The following is a 20,936-nucleotide window of genomic DNA, read 5'->3' on the forward strand; positions in this document are numbered from 1 at the left end:
AATACCTCCCATTCCAGTCCTTTTTGTCACTACGTTTAGAGAATAGCTGTATTCTGGCATTTTAAAAAATACTTTGCGACTTTCATAGCAGGTGAAATTTCTGCTCAAAAAAAAAAAAGATAAAGATTATTTTTGCCAGGCGCAGTGGCTCACGCCTGTAATCCCAACACTTTGGAAGGCTGAGGCGGGTGGATCATGCGGTCAAGAGATCAAGATCATCCTGGTCAACATTGTGAAACCCCGTCTCTAATAAAAATACAAAAAATTAGCCGGGCATGGTGGCGCATGCCTGTAATCCCAGCTACTCGGGGGGCTGAGGCAGGAGAATTGCCTGAACCCAGGAGGCAGAGGTTGCGGTGAGCCGAGATGGTGCCATTGCACTTCAGCCTGGGTAACAAGAGTGAAACTATCTCATTAAACCTAGGCTAAAAAAATAAAACGGCAAAACAGCCTATGCCAGGAATGTTAGGAAATAGCTTTCACATCTGAGGGAATTTCTCTGCAAATTTAAACTTTTTAACGAACATGAAAATAACTCCCATCAGAGGCGTGCAAAAGCAGATGGCACTGAGAGCTGTGTGAGGCTGGACTCTGGGAGCAGGCAGCTCACCAAGGTCTCACAAAGGTCTGGCCTGCCCATCCCAGACTCCTGTGCCTTTGGAGTGGAGCACCCATAACATGCATGCTCACGTGAGCACCTGGAATTACACACTGCTCTAGCTTTTAGTCCTCAAGTGCTTGCTGTGTGCCCCTCCTGTGAGTTTGGTCACGGTAACAACCTAGTTCTTCTTTTTCAGACCCAAGCATCTTTACGTTAGATTTCTAGTAGATAACATATTTGGCAACAGGTTTTATTTTTAAACATGCTTTTCCTATTAAACCACCATCCCATATAAATGTAGCCAGGATAGTAACTTAATACAATGTATCACTCTGACTACAGTGTTGAGCAGTGTGGTCACCAAGTTGTCTCACGGACAGTCTGCCACCTGGGTTCCCTCCTTCTATCTCTGAATAAGTCATTTGTGATTTTAGAATCCCTTGCAGACTGTTGCCCAAACATTTGTAGTCTTTCATTTGTATTTGACATGTTATTTTGTGAACTTGCCTGCTTAGCCAGCGGGATATTCTATTCCTCACAGCTGTTGCCCTGTATTCAGAAAGGGATTGCATTGGTTTATCCTCTGCCTGCTGGGCTGCAGAGCTCCAGGGAGCAGGGACTTAGTTCCATCTTGTTCTCTGTTGTATCTCTGTGTCTAGATCTGTGCCAGACATGCCGAAAAAGACTTAGCAGATGTCGGTAAAACTTCCTTTAACTGGCGTAAAAATGTAAAGGGGCATTGCAGGATAGTTTATTCAAAGGATGACTTAATGGGATAATAGGCATTGAGTCAAATATTTACTTTCATATTTAGGCATGTTTAACACATTGTTTTGTCCTTTTCATGTGTGAAGATTGCAGTTTCCTTAAAATGCAGTCCTAATTTTGTATGTCTGCACATTTCAAATTCACTTTTTTGTTCTTGATTTTCCCAGAATTATTTCTTTTGAAAGGGAGAGGGTCTCACTGTATCACCGGACTGAAATGCAGTGGCGTGATCATAGCCTGCTGTAACCTCTTGACTCCTGGGCTCAAGCAGTCAGTCCTCCTGCCCTAGCCTCCCAAGTAGCTGGGACTCTAGGTACATGCCACCCCACCTGGCTAAGGTTTGGGGATTTTTTACTTTGTTTTGGTTTTTTGAGAGTTGGTGCAGGTCTCACTATTTTGCCCAGACTGGTCTCAAATTCTTGCCCTCAAGTGATCCTCTAGCCTTGGTCTCCTAAAGTGCTGGAATTATAGGTGTGAGCCAATGTGCTGAGTCAGAAATAATAACTTTTAAAACAGATGTGTACTCCTTCCTTGTGTTTTGCAGAACTTAACAGAGGGTGGTTTAGGTGCCCAGGGGACAGTCCAGCACCAAGTACCATTTAGTACCAAGATCAGAAGCTCTTCTCCATGCACAATTAAGACTTAGATGATAACCTTCAGTGAAGCAGTGGAAATTGTGCTTCCTTCAAATGTAAAATTTAATTTTTGGTATTTTGCATCTTTATTGAAGTTAAATTTTAAATATTCAGAATATGTACTTACAGTAATTGAAGAGGGATTCTTACCTCATTGAAAGCTTACATGGACAGGTCTCGCCTGAATTAGTCATGTGAACTCAACAAAGTGACATGTGGCAGTTGCCAGTGCTGGGAAACAGAACAGGGTGGCAGAAGGTGGAGGTTGCGAGTGAGTGAGTACAAGTGAGTCCACCAGGCCACAGGCCCCGTCCTGCAGCTCAGGAAGCATGATAGGATAGATACGTTCAGTTTTCTGAAAATGTGGTCATTGAAAACCTGCTTTGCATTCTGTTTGACAAAAATGAAAACCAACCTCTAGAGTACATTCCTCGCATTTGTGAACAGTTGTGTTGAGGTTCTGTCGTCTCACAGGCCTTTGCGTCATGGCCCTGCTCTGGATAGTACTCTGACCTTGGGCAAGTTCCTGAGTTTCCTTGAGTGCCCTCAAAGATCATTCTCCAAACAGAGTAGTACTGTAGGTACTAAGCCTAATGATACTTGGAGTGTGGAGCACACAGAAAATGATGTTCGTGAGGTGCTTAACCCAGTACCCAGACCTTGTGTAAACACTTAAGAGATTTAATGCTGTCATACGGATAAGGTCATGACAAGGTTTTTGTTTTCATTTAAAGGTGAATCAGGTCTAGGAAAATCGACTCTCATAAACAGCCTATTCCTAACTGATCTCTACCCAGAAAGAGTTATACCTGGCGCTGCAGGTAAAAACATTCCTATGTTATTTTGAGTGTCATGCTACATAAAAGGTGCTGAAGAGTGCCTAATTCATGTTTTATGCCTTAGCTCTGTGTTTTGTTTGTTGTTGTTCAGCTTCGAACACAAGGGAACCACCTATATTGCGTAGGTGTGCTACACCAAGTCCGTGGACTTTCCTTGACATGTATCCATGGATCCATGCTCTCTGAGTTTCTTTAGTCTGTAAAATGTAATAAGTAGTTTCTGCCTATATTACACATTTGATGGGAAGATTCGGTGAGAATATTTTATATAAAAAATGGTGTGTAGCTAGAAGATTACTAGGAATAGATGTTATCTAATTCATCTGCTGTCAGGAGGTTCCAGCAGAGCGCTTTTCTGAAAGCATCCACAAACGCCTGTTGAATGAATGAGCCACACATGGTGAGAGCCTGGGACTTGGGCTGCTGCAAGAATATGTAGCTCTTTCAGAATAGTTTTGAATTCAATTTTTTTTTTTTTTTTTTTTTGAGACAGAGTCTCGCTCAGGTGCCAAGCTGGAGTACAGTGGTGTGATCTCGGCTCACTGCAACCTCCGCCTCCTGGGTTCAAGCAATTATCCTGCCTCAGCCTCCCAAGTAACTGGGACTACAGGCGCATATTACCACGCCCGGCTAATTTTTGTATTTTTAGTAGAGACGGGGTTTCACCATGTTGGCCCGGATGATCTCTATCTCTTGACCTCGTGTCCGCCCGGCTCGGCCTCCCAAAGTGTGAATTACATTTTTTTTTTTTTGAGACGGAGTTTCACTCTTGTTACCCAGGCTGGAGTGCAATCGGCTCACTGCAACCTGTGCCTCCTGGGTTCAGGCAGTTCTCCTGCCTCAGCCTCCTGAGTAGCTGGGACTACATGCATCCGCCAACATGCCTGGCTAATTTTTGTATTTTTAGTAGAGACAGGATTTCACCGTGTTGGCCAGGATGGTCTCGATCTCTTGACCTCGTGATCCACCCGCCTCAGCCTCCCAAAGTGCTGGGATTACAGGCATGACCCAGTGCGCCTGGCCTCAATTTTTAAATTAATTTGTAAATTCTTTTCTTTATCTCAGGAACAGAAATTAGAATTTTTCATATTTGCATTTTTAACCTTCCCCAGTAGCTCATTAATCTTAGCTTTAATGTTCCGCTTTCTGACTACCCTGGACCCATGGTATCTTTGGAGAACCTGCGTCTTGCAGAGAGGTGGTGGACTCTGAAGCCATTTGTCATAAGAATGTTATTAACGTGACCTTTCCTCTTTGCATGCTGCTTCTATTCCCTATTGTTTGTTTGTTTTCTAGAGAAAATTGAAAGAACCGTCCAAATTGAGGCTTCAACTGTTGAAATCGAAGAGCGAGGGGTCAAGCTACGCCTGACAGTGGTCGATACCCCCGGCTACGGTGACGCCATCAACTGCAGGGATTGGTATGCACCTCCGTGCTCGGGTCTGCATTTGTTTATTCAATGTACTTAAATTTGTAGGTAGTGTTAATGAGTGATTATTAAGTTTGGGATAGCTGTATATAATAAAACAGCTAGACAGTTTAAAGCATGTTAAATATGGACTTTTAAAATAATTTAAGAATTTTATGGAGAGTAGTTATTCTCTGGTACTCTAGTGATTTGGGATCACAAAGCTGACCATCCGGAGACTGCTAGCGTAAAGCACCTGGATTTGAGCCGTGCCTGGTGAACAAGATACTGTAGTACATTTTTTCTATGGACGGAAATGAAGTTGAGTCAGTGTCTGTAAATGACTGCTCATCGGCATTGTTTTCACAAATCAGGAAATGAAGAAGTAGAAGACAGAGCGGTCTATCACCTGTACTATGCAAAGAATACCGCTTTGATGGTACAAACTCCCTCCTGGTTTTTATCCTGTCAACATAAAGCATCAACTTTCTACCATTAGAGAAAAGCGGAAGGTTCTTTTGTCTCTCTCCTACATTGGGAATTTCTCCCTTCTTAGATGTGAAAGTGCTGTCCTGTTCCCATGTCAGGTAAACATGTTCTTGACCTACATGTTCTACCATCCTGTTCCTCGGCCCCTCTTCACAATCACGTTCCTGAAAAGAATTGGCAACCCTGGTTGGGCGCGGTGGCTCATGCCTTTAATTCCAGAACTTTGGGAGGCCAAATCGGACCGATTACAAGGTCAGGAGTTCAAGATCAGCCTGACCAACATGGTGAAACCGCGTCTGTACTAAAAATACAATTACATGGGATTACATGGTGGTGCACCTGTAATTCCAGCTACTCAGCAGGCTGAGGCAGGAGAATCGCTTGAACCCAGGAGGCAGAGGTTGCAGTGAGCAGAGATCGTGCCTCTGCACTCCAGGCTGGGCGACAGAGCGAGACTCCATCTCAAAAAAAAAAAAAAAAAAAGGCAGCCCTGCGTACACGTCGTCTCTCAGGTGCCTCATAGCCTATTGCATTCAGGCTTTGACTCCCAGTACTTAGGGGCAGTTATGCTTGGCATGCTTTCCAGAAACTTACATTTGCCAAATCTCGGAGTCAGTCTTCCGTTCTCATCTTGAAAATGAATTACTGTTTTCCCTTTGAAGTCAGGGACCTCTGGTTTTATGCCCTGTGATTCCTGTGGATGCTTGTGTTTCAGTTTTAAGACGATCATCTCCTATATTGACGAGCAGTTTGAGCGGTACCTGCATGACGAGAGCGGCTTGAACAGGCGACACATTGTGGATAACCGAGTGCACTGCTGCTTTTACTTCATTTCCCCTTTTGGACACGGGTAAGTACTGTTTACTGTGGGGAAGCGCTTACTACATGGTTTGTAAGTTTTACCCAAACTCTGTTTTAATGTAAGAATTAAGATGCCTTGAGAGAAAAAAGTTTTATATGTGTTTTTCTTAAATTTTAAGTGACACTTTTAAAATTAATTTTAGACTTAAGCCATTAGATGTGGCGTTTATGAAGGCAATACACAACAAGGTGAATATTGTGCCTGTCATTGCAAAAGCTGACACCCTCACCCTGAAGGAACGGGAGCGGCTGAAGAAAAGGGTGAGTGAGGTTGGCCTCCTGCTCTCCCTCTGGGTGCAGTTTGGGGGCATGGGGGATGGAGAAAGGAGAGTGTTTGCTCCTTCAGCCGTCAGCTCAGGTGTCGGGAGGCAGGGCAGGAGGACTTTTCCTGCATTTTATTGGTGGTTTTCAAGGAGAACCTAAGAGTTACAAATTTTAATTTTTTCCTTCATGAAGGTATCAAATTTCTATTCTTTAAATTCTCCTTATATTTAAAATGCTCTCAATGAGTAGCAGTTGGTAACACACAAGTACGTTTCATTGGTGTTAAATGACTCAAATACAGAAATGTGATCTCTCCATGAAGTTTATTGTTTTACCTACATACTTTACTGCAAATGACCCATCCGAGGAGGTGTCTAAGGAGACTGACTCTCTGTTCTGTTTGGGAAAGCAGCAATCCTCAGCCGGCGAAGCATCTCTCCCCTCCAGCAGCTCCTGTGGTGCCCCTGTTTTAGTGCCCTCTTCTGTGTATTTCTATAAAGGCTCTTTATTGATTCTCCGCTATATATTTTTTAATTCCTTTTTTCTGATGATATGCTCCTTAAGAAACATATGCTGAACTCTAAAAATACAAATACGTAACTGAACATACCAGTACATGCGTGTAATCCCAGTTGCTGGAGCAGGTTGAGGGGGTACACCAGGCAGCTGAGGCAGGAGGATCACTTGAGCCCAGGAGTCAGAGGCCAACTTCAGCAATATAGCAAAACCCTGTCTCTTAAAAAAAGAGTTTTTTACTAAAAGAAATCATATGCCTGGTGTGGTGGCTCACGCCTGTAATCCCAACACTTTTGGATGCTGAGGTGGGCAGATCAGCAGAGGTCAGGACTTGAAGTTCAGCGTGACCAACATGGTAAAACTCCATCTCTAAAAAAATTACAAAAATTGACCAGGTGTGGAGGTGGGTGCCTGTAGTCCCATCTACTCAGGAGGCTGAGGCAAGGGAATCGCTTCAGCCCAGGAGGTGGAGGTTGTTTGCCTTCCAGCCTGGATGACAGAGCAAGACTCTGTCCCAAGAAAATAAAAAAAAGAATTTCTGTAATTACGCATAGAAAGAACAGTTGTTAAGTATATGTCCTTGTGAACATGGCCTGTGTTTTTTGTTTTTACAGAATGAAATCACATAGTAATATGACTCTGCCATTTGATTATTCTATTTAAAAATATTTGGAAGCATTCTCATATATAGCTCTACCCTAATTCTTACTGGATGCACACATAGCATTCCACCGTAGGAATGTACTGTAACTTGCTCAGTTGATGAATATTTGGCTTACTTTTTGTTTTGCTCTGGCCCCTTTTCTTTGCTTACCAAATTTACTGTTGCCCCTTGTTGTTCCTTTTTGCTGGTGATACCCTCTGCCTAGAACAGTCTTCCCTCAGATATCCATGCGGGCAACTCCCGCACTGAGCCCAGCGGTGCACACAAGATTTGACATCTCCATCCCCTGCTCTGCTGGCAGCACTCCACACACTGCATGAAGTATTTCTCCAGTGTAGTTTTTGGCTTCTGACCCCTGACCCAGGTCCTGAGACAGGAGTCTGCTTCGTTCACCTGTGTGTTCCCAGAGTTCAGAATGAAGTCTGGCACATAACAGCTTTGTCGCATAATTGTTGTGATGAACGTCAGCGCACATCCATCTTTTCACAGTTGTGTGAGCCAAACTACTAGGAAATCAGTATACATTTAAAAATTTGAAAGAGGACTAAACTTGCGGTAAAATAAGTTTCTAACAATTTACATTTCCGAAGTGTACTCCTCTGTCCCGGTTATGTTGCAAGTTTTTGTAATGTGTTTCTAGTCTGAGAAATTGTGTCTCATTTTAATTTGCATTTCCTCGATTGGTGTTGCGAGCGTCTATCCTGGTGTCGATGCCAGTTAGTGTATTCTCTCAGGTCGCAGGGGCTTGGCTCTTGCTTTTTTATTGACTTAACAGATAGATGTTGACTGTCACGTTGCAGATGATTTCACCTGGCTTGTTCGTGTTTTCATGATTTTCTTGGTGCTTTTTTCCGTAGCAGTTTTTAAGTAGCATTAGTCATGTTGGCAGCCTTTTCCTTCATTGTCTCAAGTGCCTGCCGGTTTTTTAGGAAGTATGTGTACCTTTAGAAGAACCCGGGAAACATAGATGTTTTTCCGCTAATAAATATAGCAACTCCCACTTAAGGGAACTTTACCTTTTGTATTCTGTACATTAAATTTCTTTGAGGTAGAAATCGGGGTGGTGTCAGGCTTAGAATGCTCTAATTTTAATCTCTAATCCTGTCTGAGATGAATAGAAATACCTGGAGCTTTTATCCCTTCCTTCTGGGGCCTCTTTAATCACTTCTTTCTCCAGTCTCTTCTTGGGGCCTCCCAGTTTGCTCATTCTGCCCTGTCTAAAAGAACCTCTTGCCGTCTGCAGGCCTCTACTAGCCTCTTCCTTCCGCAGCCTTTCCTTTCAGTCAGACACTTACTGGTGGCTGTTATCTGCCCTCCCGCGATCCTGTTCACACAGGCTTCCTGTCATTCACCTGCAGCTGCTCGCTCATGGGCTTGGCCGGCACTTCAGTTCTCGTATGTGGGCCCGCCTGTGAGCTTTGTGTGATTGGCAGTTCTGCTCCTGAAGCTTCCCTTCCTTGGCTGCTGGGCCACTGTGCTTGCTTTGCCATCTGCAGCTTTTTTCCATCTTCCTTCCTGATCCTTAAAGGTCACTATTTCTTAATATTATTTTGATCACATTATTTCTGTGACTTCAGATTTGCCCTTCCAAGTATCTTATTTCTTTTTCTTTTTCTTTTTTTTTTTTTTCGATTTTTCTTATTTTTTTTTTTTTTGAGACAGAGTTTCGCTCTTGTTACCCAGGCTGGAGTGCAATGGCGTGATCTCGGCTCACTGCAACCTCCGCCTCCTGGGTTCAGGCAATTCTCCTGCCTCAGCCTCCCGAGTAGCTGGGATTACAGACGCGCCCCACCATGCCCAGCTAATTTTTTGTATTTTTAGCAGGGACGGGGTTTCACCTTGTTAAACAGGATGGTCTCGATCTCTTGACTTCGTGATCCACCCGCCTCGGTCTCCCAAAGTGCTGGGATTACAGGCGTGAGCCACCACGCCCGGCCCAAGTATCTTATTTCTTATTGTGAACCATGTGTGCCTACACAGGAGCCCTCTTTTGCTCACTGATGAACTCCTGTCCCTTTAAGTGGTCCCACAGTTCTTCCGGTCACCCAGACTGAGAAATGTGTAATTATTCCTTATTCATCACTTTCTGACTCCTCTCCTCCACTTTTAAATAGTCGGGTTACTAAATATTTCCGAACTCTTCTCCCCTCCAAAATACAAGCTCCATCTTAATGAGGACAGCATAGGACAAAAGATGGGGTTGGCATGGATGGATAAAAGACCAGGAAAGGGGCCGTGAGTGAGGACAGGTGAGCAAGTTTCTTCCAGAGATAAGATGGTTCCTCCCATTTAGGAATAAGGATTTATGAAAAGGCTGAAGGTCGGCTTACAGAATAAAGGATGTAGAAAGGAGGGCCTTTTCTGGAGTTCTGAATTAGTGCAGACGTTGTGCTAAGAGCAAATCTCTGATCATTAAAGGCCCTTTTCAGGTCACATTAAGGATTTCGATTCATAAAAAGCAGGGATCAGGCCCAGTGCAAATTTTCTGCTTGGAATATTTTCTGTTCACATTGCTTTTGTTCTCTCTTCCCTTGATGCCCCAGGTGCTGGGCTGAGGCCAAACAAAACTGGCCTGCCTGGTGCCTGTCAGAGCGCCCGCCATGTAGTGGGCATTTGAGTGCTGGGGTTGTAATTGATTGACTGATGAATGAATGCATATTTCAACTTTGGCCCAGTTCTTTCCCCCATGGAGGCCCCCCCCACACTACGGCCTGCTTGATAGGTCAGATTGTGGGATTTGGCTGCTGGTTGCCTGTTGAATGAAATACAGATCCCTAAGTCCCTAGCCTGGTGTTCATGGAACTCTCCACTTTGTAACTCCAGTTTTTGTTCCCTTATTCAACGGCGTGTCTTAGATTCCAGCCTTTCGAATTTCTTGTTACTCTTAAAACTCACCCTATGGGTCCTCCTCCTCTCTGTGCCTTTGACAGTGTTTTTGTTTTTCTTTTTTTTTTTCATCTGGGGTACCTCCCCATCTTCTCTGCTTATAAGACTCCTGCCTGTTCTACAGGGACTTCTCATGCCTGTAGCTTCTCCTGTGGTATTTGTCTTTCCTGAGAGGCTGATGATGGTATGATTTCCATTTTAGCTATTGTTCTGGTGCTAACATTAGTCTTACTGCTTTGTGCATTGAGGGTGGTGGTGCATTATTGCTAATGTTACTTTTATTCTTTACAGAAGATCCTCAAAATTTAAATATAAATGCCTTTCTGGCAGTTTTATAAATTTATTTGACAATAACTTTCATAATTAGTTTGATTATTGACATCTGGATGATTCTGATACATTTCTTACATGTTGACTTAGAATTGGCTACAATAATATATGCAGTTGACTAAAATTGATCTGGTTTTGTCATTCTATCAGATTCTGGATGAAATTGAAGAACATAACATCAAAATCTATCACTTACCTGATGCAGAATCAGACGAAGATGAAGATTTTAAAGAGCAGACGAGACTTCTCAAGGTAAGAACTAGCTTCAAATCTGCAACGTAAATAACTCCTGTTTACTGTCGTCCATGTTAAGATGAGAGAGATTGTCTGAGTATGTTCAGTTATGATAGTACTTTTGCTTTAAATGTATTTTGAGGCCTCAACGCAGTGGCTCATGCCTGTAATCCCAGCACTTTGGGAGGCCAAGGCGGATGGATCAGTTGAGGCCAGGAGTTTGAGACCATCTTCGCCAACATGGTGAAATCTCATCTCCACTAAACATACAAAAATTAGGTGGGTGTGGTGGTGCACACCTGTAGTTCCAGCCACTTGGGAGGCTGAGGCAGGAGAATCACTTGAATCCAGGAGGCGGAGATTGCAGTGAGCCGAGCGAGATTGTGCCACTACACTCCAGCCTGACAACAGAGCGAGACTCTAGTCTTAAAAAAAAAAAAATAAAACTTTGATAAAGCTATCACCTAACGCTTAGAAATTTTATTGTAGGTTTAATTTGTTTTCATACAATTTGTCCCGTGTGGGAAGTATCTGACACTTTACAAGAAAAGGTCACATAGCCCCAGCTTTTTAGTTAAATCGTGTAGTAAACAGCAATGTGTTAAGTCTGTGGTTATGTTCTTGTGAGACCGGTGAACTCGGGTTCCCTGCGTGGAGCCTGTCTACTCTGTCTCTTTCTAGGCTAGCATCCCATTCTCTGTGGTTGGATCCAATCAGTTGATTGAAGCCAAAGGAAAGAAGGTCAGAGGCCGCCTCTACCCCTGGGGTGTTGTGGAGGTGGAGAACCCAGAGCACAACGACTTTCTGAAGCTGAGAACCATGCTCATGTAAGACATTTGGGGTGTTCCTGCTGGCAGAATTTGGCATGAAGAATGTGGATTTCAAATGGGGTGTACATGTGGCCCCCACAGAGTTGCAGCCAGCACCTTCCTTGTCATCTGCATTGCAGATGTGGTGTGGGGCTGCTGCAGCTTGGTGCTGAGAGCCCTCACCTAGGCTCCTCAGTGTCACTACAAAGGTAGCGCTTTCCCCTATGGCCTGTAACCTGTAGTACCTTTCCTTCCTGCTAAGACCTTGCATCTTTGATGTTAAAAGGAGACCAGACGTAAACTGGGGTCTGAGAGGTCCCTGCACTGGTAAGGAAATGATCGGGCTCTGTAGGCCCCTGATCTGCTCCAGGCCAAGCCACACCTGGCATCCTGCTCTCCAGTCTGAGCTAAACCACTTGCTTGCCCAGGTTTAGCTTTTTATGTCTTCCATTTATTATTAATAATTATTACAGGTCTGACTACAAAAATAGACATTTTTTCCTTGAAAAATAAATTTTATTGCCAGACACAGTGGTTCATGCCTGTAATCCCAGCACTTCAGGAGGCCGAGGCGGGCAGATCGCGAGGTCAGGAGTTTGAGACCAGCCTGACCAACATGGAGAAACCCCGTCTCTATTAAGAATACAAAAAAAAGTTAGCCAGGCCTGGTGGTGTGTGCCTGTAATCCCAGCTACTCACAGGAGGCTGAGGCAGGAGAATCATTTGAATCCGGGAGGCGGAGGTTGCAGTGAGCCAAGATCTTGCCACTGTATTCCAGCCTAGGCGACAGAATGAGAGTCTGTCTCAAGTAAATAAATTTATTTCACATATATGCTTTTACTCTTGAAAAAATGAGGCTGATAAATAAATTTATTTCACGTATAGTCACATGCATGCATTGCTTTTACTCTTGAAAAAATGAGACTGATAAATAAATTTATTTCACATATAGTAACATGCATGCATTGCTTTTACTCTTCAAAAAAGAGACTGAGGCTGGGCACAGTGGCTCACACCTATACTCCTGCATTTTGGGAAGCCAAGGTGGGCATATCACTTGAGGTCAGGAGTTTGAAACCAGCCTAGCCAACATGGTGTAACCTCATCTATTAAAAATAAAAAAAAATCAGTCAGGTGTGGTGGCTTGTGCCTGTAATTCCAGCTACTCAGCTACTGCTGAGGCAGGAAAATTGCTTGAACCTGGGAGGCAGAGATCAAGTGAGCCTAAATCCGACCCCTGCACTCCAGCCAGGGCAACGAGAGCAAGACTCCATCTCAAGGAAAAAAAAAAAAGAAAGAAAGAAAGAAAAGCTGAGAGTACTGTTCAAACTCTATATACCTCTTTAATCAGAGGACTTCAGCTACCACTGATCTGGACAAATCAATGTTTTCATTAGCTGAAAGTTGCTACATACTCACCACGTCTCACTTGTTTTAACAATTCATACTGAGTTAAAATCCGATGTTACCATCCAAGCTGTGTCAAACACAATTTAATGGTTGCGTAAGAAGTTCAGGTGCACTCAGCCCCTCCAGGGCTGCACCCTTGGCTGTCCTGGTCCCTGTTACTGAATGGGGTGTAGAGGCTGAAGACAGAGTTCAGTGTCAGCTGTGTGTCTCTCACAATTCGGGACAGTGAGCCACTCCTTTGCTGTCTCGATCCACATCCCTGGATCCTGAATAAAGGAATGTGTCATGTTTCCTCATTGTTGCCTGCGTAAGTATTTGAATGAGCTAGGCAGTTGAAAACAGAAAGTGATTCATAAGATGAATGGAAGGTTAAGTTGTTGATAATATTCTTGCATCCAGAATATTAGTCCTTCACTTCATGGTCTTCTGCGTAGCTTAAGCTAACTAACTCTGCTCACATGAGAGTAATATATAAATTTTAAGTTAAAGGAGGCATGAATGTTTTAGTTACATTTCCATACGTCCTTTAAGAAGAGTGTATTCTATTTCAGACATGGTTCTTTTTTTTCCCGTTGCTTTTCTGTCTTTATTTTCAGACATTGTTGACCTAAAAGTCTCTTATCATCTGTCTTATCTGCCACCCTGTAGTAGTGGTGGCGTCATATGGGAATGATTGTGCCTCTGGCAGAAATCCCCTTGAGAGACTCAGTCCAGACCTGTTTGTATGTCATTTATTGGGGAAGAAAGGGAGAGCTGCACCTCACTAGACATTTACGGCTGTACTCCTTATCCTGAAATCCCAACAGCTTTATGTACAGTTTACCAAGTTATTGTAATTACTGCTATTTCTTCTATGTACTTGATGGGTGGTTTTTTTTCTAATGACCATGTCAAATGCATGAGGCCATTGTGGTGCATTCCTCTTCTCTTTCAGCACCCACATGCAGGATCTCCAGGAGGTGACCCAGGACCTTCATTATGAAAACTTCCGTTCTGAGAGACTCAAGAGAGGTGGCAGGTAATCACACTGTGCTTCTTCCTCAATTTTGTGTCACCCTGAGTCACGATGTTCCTCCTCCTCTGTGTGTTTAGCTCAGCCTTCTTGACCATTCAGCAACATGGTTTGGTTTTCTACTGAAAAGTCATTTATAAAAGAGCTGTTAATTTAATCAAATTATGTTCTTTTAGCCTTTTAAAGAAAAAGTACACTTAATGATGTCCACATAAAAACTTGAGGCCAGCATGGTGGCTCATGCCTGTAATCCTAGCACCTTGGGAAACCAAGGCAGGTAGACTGCTTGAGCTCAGGAGTTCTGAGAGCATGGGATTACATGATGAAATCCCATCTGTACAAAAATTTAAAAAAATTTGGATTTAGCCGGGCATGGCAGCACATACCTGTAATCCCAGCTATTCGGGAAGCTGAGTTGGGAGGAGCAGGTGAGCCTGGGAGATGCAGTGAGCCATAATTGCACCTCTGTACTTTATCCTGGGCAATAGAATAAGACCCTATCTCAAAACAAACAAACAAAAGTTTTAGATGGAAAAGCCAGAGACTTGTGCTGAGTATGTCTTCAAAAGCATCGCTCTGTATCTGAGGACAAACTTGTTGCCAGTAAGAAACTGCAGTGCCCAAGTTAAGGGTGAGGCCAGGATGAGTGGCTTCCAGGCAGCCAGTGGCTATTGAAGCAGAAGCTTCAATCTTTGCAGAGTCCTACCGCCACCCTCACTCACACTTTCTTCTTTATCATTCTAATACGTTTTTATATAAGTTTTCTTGGAGGCCAGGGCAAGTGGATCACTTGAGCCCAGGAGTTTGAGACCAGCCCTGGCAGCAAAGGGGACCTCATCTCTCTAACAAATTGTTTTAAATTAGCCAGGGGTGCTGGTGCATGCCTCTGCTCCTTCCTTAAGTACGGTGACTACATTTGTGTTCATAAAGAATAACTTAAAGCAAATTTTTCAGATAATACCTATTTTCTTTTTTAAGATAGAGTCTCACTCTGTCACCCAGGCTGGAGTGTGGTGGCATAATCTCCACTAGCTGCAACCTCCGACTCCCTGGTTCGAGCAGTTCTCCTACCTCGGCCTCCTGAGTAGCTGAGACTACAGCCTGCCACCATGCCCAGCTAATTTTTGTACTTTTAGTAGAGATGGGTTTTCACCATGTTGGCCAAGATAGTCTCAATCTCCTGGCCTCATAATCCACCCACCTCAGCCTCCTACAGTGTTGGGGTAACAGGTGTGAGCCACTCCGCCTGGCCAATACTTGTTTTTTTGAGTGGGTAAAAGCACGTGCTGTCACTCAAACTTACACTAAGAAAAGTCTCTTCAATGTTCCATTTAGTATTATTTGTCCTTTTTTTAAAATCATTTTGTTCCCTTTTTATTCATTATATCTTTAATTAGAAAAATGATAGGCCCGGCGTGGTGGCTCACGCCTGTCTTCCCAGCACTTTGGGACTCCAAGGCGAGCAGATTACTTGAGGCCAGGAGTTCAAGACCAGCCTGGCCAACATGGCGAAACCCCGTCTCTACTAAACAAAAAAAATTAGCCAGGCATGGCAGCATGAGCCTATAGTCCTAGCTACCTTGTAGGCTAAGTTGAGAGAATTGCTTGAACCTAGGAGGTGGAGGTTGCAGTGAGCTGAGATCGTGTCACTGTACTCCAGCCTGGACAACAGAGCAAGACTATCTCAAATTTAAAATGAAAAAGAAAAAAAGAAAGAAAAATGATAAATACATATCATTTCAAATTTTAAAGTAGAATTTTTGGGACGAGGGATCAGAAATAACTATTGGTTACAGTGTCATAATTCTGATTTCTTTAAATTCTTAGGAAAGTGGAGAACGAGGACATGAATAAAGACCAGATCTTGCTGGAAAAGGAAGCTGAGGTAAGTTAAGTAGAAGAGTACTTTTTTTCTTTTGGAGACAGCGTTTTGCTTTGTTGTCCAGGCTAGAGTGCAATGGCACGATCTGGGCTCACTACAACCTCTGCCTCCCGGGTTCAAGCGATTCTCCTGCCTCAGCTTGCCAAGTAGCTGGGATTACATGCCTGGCTAGTTTTTATATTTTTAGTAGAGACGAGGTGTCACCATGTTGGCCAGGCCGATCTTAAACTCCTGACCTCAGATGATCTGCCCACCTTAGCCTCACAAAGTGCTGAGATTGAAGACATGCGCCACTGCACCCGGCCAAAAAGTACTATTCTTACGACTAAAGCAATTTCTTTTTCATCCATAAATGTCACTGGTAATGAGTTTTTCTTTTTCAATTTGTTGGGGAGGATACGTGTGACTTTTATTACTGTATATATCCATCTATATGTAATAATGTACATACATAACATACATAATGGTTCATATCTTTAGCTGAAACATTTTGGAGGCAATTTAGTAATGTTACTGATTTCTGTAAGCAGAGCATAAATATGGATATATGCTCTGTTGTAAAGGTGGCATTCAGATTTGCTGGAGTTTTGGAAGGCAAACACATTATTCAGTAAACAATAGGATCATAATGAGCCAGCCTTTTCGAAACAAAAAGAAAATGCTTCTTTGGTCAAATTAATTCAATATTAATCAAATATGTAGATGTTAAAAATAACCACAAAGTTGCCTGAAGAAAATTTAGGTGAATGTTTTATAATACTTTCCTGGAGGCATTTCTGCACACATATAAATCACAAAGATAAGGATAAAGATGAATCAACATTCACTATTTTCGGACAGGCACTGTGCACACTTGTAGTCCCAGCACTTTAGAAGACTCAGTTGATGCCAGGAGTTCAAGACCAGCTAGGGCAACAGAGTGACACCTCGTCTCTCCAAAAAAATTTAAGAATGATTAACCATGCATGGCAGCACGCACCTGTTTGTAGTCCCAGCTACTTGGGAGGCTGAGGCAGAAGGATCCTCTGTGCCCAGGAGTTTGAGGATGCAGTGAGCTGTGATTGTTCCACTGCAGTCTAGCCTGGGCAAAAGATCAAGGTCCCATCACTTTAAAAAATATATGTATGTGACATGCAAGGGGAAATTTAAATAAATAAATACATAACATAAATATATACACGTATATATTATTTTTATCGGGAGGCCTTCATTGCCCTCCAGAAAAGCTGAATCATTCCCATTCCCCTTAACTTTGCATTTCCCACTGTCATCACTGTCTTTCCCCCTATTTAAGGCTAGAAAATTTCTCATATTGTCTTACCTTTCTTTGGTTATTGTTACTGTTTACTGAGAATTTCTTTTCTATTTGGGTTGGATATTCGTATCATTTACTTGGTTTTCTCTTTACCTATTGGTCCTTTTAGGAATATGAAATAGGAGTGGTGAGAGAGGGCATCCTTGTCTTGTGCCGGTTTTCAAAGGGAATGCTTCCAGTTTTTGCCCATTCAGTATGATATTGGCTGTGGGTTTGTTTTGTAAATAGCTCTTATTATTGATTGGTAAGAAGTCTTTATATAATAACTGGGTTATGTTTTGGGAAAGTGTAGAAGTTGAAATATTAGGAATCACAGAACACCCAGAAATAATGTTGAGACAGCAAACTGCGAAAACCTATAACGTGTCCAATCTACACTGTGTTCACAGCTCCGCCGCATGCAAGAGATGATCGCCAGGATGCAGGCGCAGATGCAGATGCAGATGCAGGGCGGGGACAGTGATGGCGGGGCTCTTGGGCACCATGTTTAAGGTAATGTGCACCTATCAGGAGGTTGGAGGTAGGCCCTAGTGTCCCTTAGCTTGGAAGACAGGCAGTTGCTACTAGCATTATGTTGTGTGAAATATGACAGGCTCCTCCTTAAGCCTTATTAATGTTTTGCATTTTGAAGTTGTCATTAACGCCATCACTAGTCTTAAACAAGAAAGGTTTGCTCCTGAAGAACAGAAGCCACTGCTTTGCCACCTGCTTTCTAGTAAAGATTTTTCATGTTTTTCTCTCTTTTTTTAATTGTACTTTAAGTTCTGTAGTACATGTGTAGAACATGCAGGTTTGTTATGTAGGTATACACGTGCCGTGGTGGTTGGCCGTATCCGTCACCCCGTCATCTAGATTAGGTATTTCTCCCACTACTATCCCTACCCTGGTCCCCAACCCACCCCCCGACAGTCCCTGGTGTGTGATGTTCCCTTCCCTGTGTCCATGTGTTCTCATTGTTCAACTCCCACTTACGTGTAAGAACATGCGGTGTTTGGTGTTCTGTTCCTGTGTTAGTTTGTTAAGAATGATGGTTTCCAGCTTCATCCATGTCTCTGCAAAGGACATGAACTCATCTTTTATTACGGCTGCATAGTATTCTGTGGTGTATATGTGCCACATTTTCTTTATCCAGTCTATCACTGATGGACATTTGGGTTGGTTCCAAGTCTTTGCTATTGTGAACAGTGCTGCAATAAACATACGTGTGCATGTGTCTTTGTAATAGAGGATTTATAAATCTTTGGATATATACCCAAAGAATTGTAATGGGATTGCTGAGTCAAATGGTGTTTCTACTTCTAGATCCTTGAGGAATTGCCACACTGTCTTCCACAATGGTTGAACTAATTTACACTCCCACCAACAGTGTAAAAGTGTTCCTATTTCTCCACATCCTCTCCAGCATCCATTGTCTCCTGACTTTTTAATGATTACCATTCTAACTGGCGTGAGGTGGTATCTCAATGTAGTTTTAATTTGCATTTCTCTAATGACCAGTGATGAAGAGCATTTTTTTATACGTTTGTTGGCTGCATAAGTATCTCCTTTTGACAAGTGTCTGTTCATATCCTTTGCCCACTTTTTGATGGGGTTATTTTTTCCAATAATTTTAGGTTCTTTATAGATTCTGGATATGAGCCCTTTGTCAGATGGATAGACTGCAAAAATTTTCTCCCATTCTGTAGGTGGCCTGTTCACTTTGATGATAGTTTCTTTTGCTGTGCAGAAGCTCTTTAGTTTAATTAGATCCCATTTGTCTATTTTGGCTTTTGTTGCCAGTGCTTTTGGTGTTTTAGTCATGAAGACTTTGCTCATGCCTATGTCCTGTAAGGTATTACCTAGGTTTTCTTCTAGGATTTTTGTGGTTTTAGGTCTTATGTTTAAATCTTTAATCCATCTTGATTTAATTTTTGTAAGGTGTAAGGAAGGGATCCAGTTTCAGCTTTCTGTATATGGCTAGCCACTTGTCCCAACACCATTTATTAAATAGGGAATCCTTTCCCCATTGCTTTTGTCAGGTTTGTCAAAGATCAGATGGTTGTAGATGTGTGGCCTTATATCTGTGGCCTCTGTTGTGTTGCATTGGCCTATATATCTGTTTTGGTAGCAGTACCATGCTGCTTTGGTTACTGTAGCCTTGTAGCATAGGTTGAAGTTAGGTAGCCTGATGCCTCCAACTTTTTTTTTTTTTTTTTTTTTTGCTTAGAATTGTCTTGGCTATGTGGGCTCTTTTTTGATTCCATATGCAATTTAAGGTGGTTTTTTCCAGTTCTGTGAAGAAAGTCAATGGTAGCTTGATGGAGATAGCATTGAATCTATAGATTACTTTGGGCAGTATGGCCATTTTCATATTGATTCTTCCTAATCATGAGCATTTGTTTGCGTCCTCTCCTTTGAGCAGTGGTTTGTAGTTCTGCTTGAAGAGGTCCTTCACATCCCTTGGAAGTTGTATTCTTAGGTATTTAATTCTCTTTGTAGCAGTTGTGAATGGGAGTTCACTCATGATTTGGCTCTTTGTTTGTCTGTTATTGGTATATAGGAATGCTTGTGATTTTTGCACATTGATTTTGTATCCTGAGACTTTGCTGAAGTTGTTTATAGTTTAAGGAGATTTTGGGCTGAGACAATGGGGTCTTCTAAATATGCAATCATATCATCTGCAAATAGAGACAATTTGACTTCCTCCCTTCCTGTTTGAATACCCTTTATTCTTTCTCTTGCCTGATTGCTCTGGCCAGAACTTCCAATACTATGTTGAATGGGAGTGGTAAGAGAGGGCACTCTTGTCTTGTGCCAGTTTTCAAAGGGAATGCTTCCGGTTTTTGCCCATTCAGTATGATATTGGCTGTGGGTTTGTCATAAATAGCTCTTATCATTTTGAGGTACATTCCATCGGTACCTAGTTTATTGAGAGTTTTTAGTGTATGAAATGTTGTTGAATTTTGTTGAAGGCCTTCTCTGCATCTCTTGAGGTAATCACGTGGTTTTTGTCTTTGGTTCTGTTTATGTGGTGAATTACATTTATTGATTTGCACATGTGGAACCAGCCTTGCATCCCAGGGATGAGGGTGACTTTACTGTGATAGATAAGCTTCTTGATGTGCTGTTGGATTCGGTTTGCCAGTATTTTATTGAGGATTTTCACATTGATGTTCATCAGGGATATTGGCCTAAAGTTTTCTTTTTTATTTGTGTGTCTGCCAGGTTTTGGTGTCAGGATGATGTTGGCCTCATAAAATGAGTTAGCCCTTATCAGAGCTCGAACACTGTTTTGGGAAATCCACTGCTCTCTTCAGAGCTGCCAGGCAGGGATGTTTAGGTAGGTCTGCTGAAGCTGTACCCATTATCACCCCTTTTCCCAGGGGTTCTGTCCCAGGAAGGTGGGGCTTTATTTATAAGTCCCTGATGGGCTGCTGCCTTTTTTCAGAGATGCTCTGCTCAGCAAGAACGTCTAGTAAGATAGTGCCTGCAGCTGGTGAGCTGTGTTGGGCTCCACCCAGTTCGGATTTCCCAGCAGCTTTGCTTACACTGTGGGGTAAGCAAACCCCTACTGGAGCCTATCGGAGCCTCAGCAAAGGCAAATGCCCCTCCCTCTACGGAGCTGGAACCACCTAGGTCAAGCTCAGAGCTGTGCTAGCTGCCTGAATTTCAAGCCAGTGGGTCTTAGCTCACTGGTCTCCATGGCAGTGGGACCCGCTGAGCCAGACCACTTGCCTCCCTGGCTTCAGCCCCCTTTCCAGGCACCAGAGAGACAAAACTGGGGTATGAAAAAACAATTGCTGCAACTAGCTTGGTTTTTGCCCAAATGGCCACCCAGTTTTGTGCGGCAAACCCAGGGCTCTGTTGTGTAGGTACCAGAGGAAATCTCCTGGTCTGCAGGTTGTGAAGACCATGGAAAAAACACAATATCTGGGCCAGAGTGCAGGAAACGGTCCCTGATGGCTTCGCTTGAATAGGAGAGGGAGTTCTAGGCCCCTTGTGCTTCCCAGGTGAGGCAACGCCCCACCCTGCTT

The 20,936-nt window shown here is 43.0% G+C and overlaps 1 protein-coding gene across 16 annotated transcripts in view; it reads left to right on the forward strand.

Annotated features, from left to right (window-relative positions):
* Positions 1-20,936, forward strand: part of SEPTIN2 (septin 2) — a 43,277-nt gene that overhangs the window by 18,691 nt on the left and 3,650 nt on the right. For 11 of the 16 annotated variants that reach the window (XM_078329003.1, XM_078329004.1, XM_078329001.1 and 8 more), the window contains 9 exons: positions 2,739-2,825; positions 4,140-4,263; positions 5,456-5,590; positions 5,745-5,862; positions 10,412-10,513; positions 11,177-11,322; positions 13,649-13,732; positions 15,554-15,611; positions 17,313-17,415. In XM_078329003.1, the coding sequence (XP_078185129.1) occupies positions 2,739-2,825; positions 4,140-4,263; positions 5,456-5,590; positions 5,745-5,862; positions 10,412-10,513; positions 11,177-11,322; positions 13,649-13,732; positions 15,554-15,611; positions 17,313-17,414 (956 nt within the window). In that variant the 3' untranslated portion in view covers position 17,415. The remainder of the gene's footprint in view (positions 1-2,738; positions 2,826-4,139; positions 4,264-5,455; positions 5,591-5,744; positions 5,863-10,411; positions 10,514-11,176; positions 11,323-13,648; positions 13,733-15,553; positions 15,612-17,312; positions 17,416-20,936) is intronic. The other 5 variants (XM_078329006.1, XM_078329007.1, XM_078329005.1 and 2 more) reach the window with 1 other exon arrangement.

Source organism: Callithrix jacchus, chromosome 6 (genome assembly GCF_049354715.1).
Source record: "Callithrix jacchus isolate 240 chromosome 6, calJac240_pri, whole genome shotgun sequence".
In the NCBI taxonomy this organism is placed as follows: domain Eukaryota; kingdom Metazoa; phylum Chordata; class Mammalia; order Primates; family Cebidae; genus Callithrix; species Callithrix jacchus.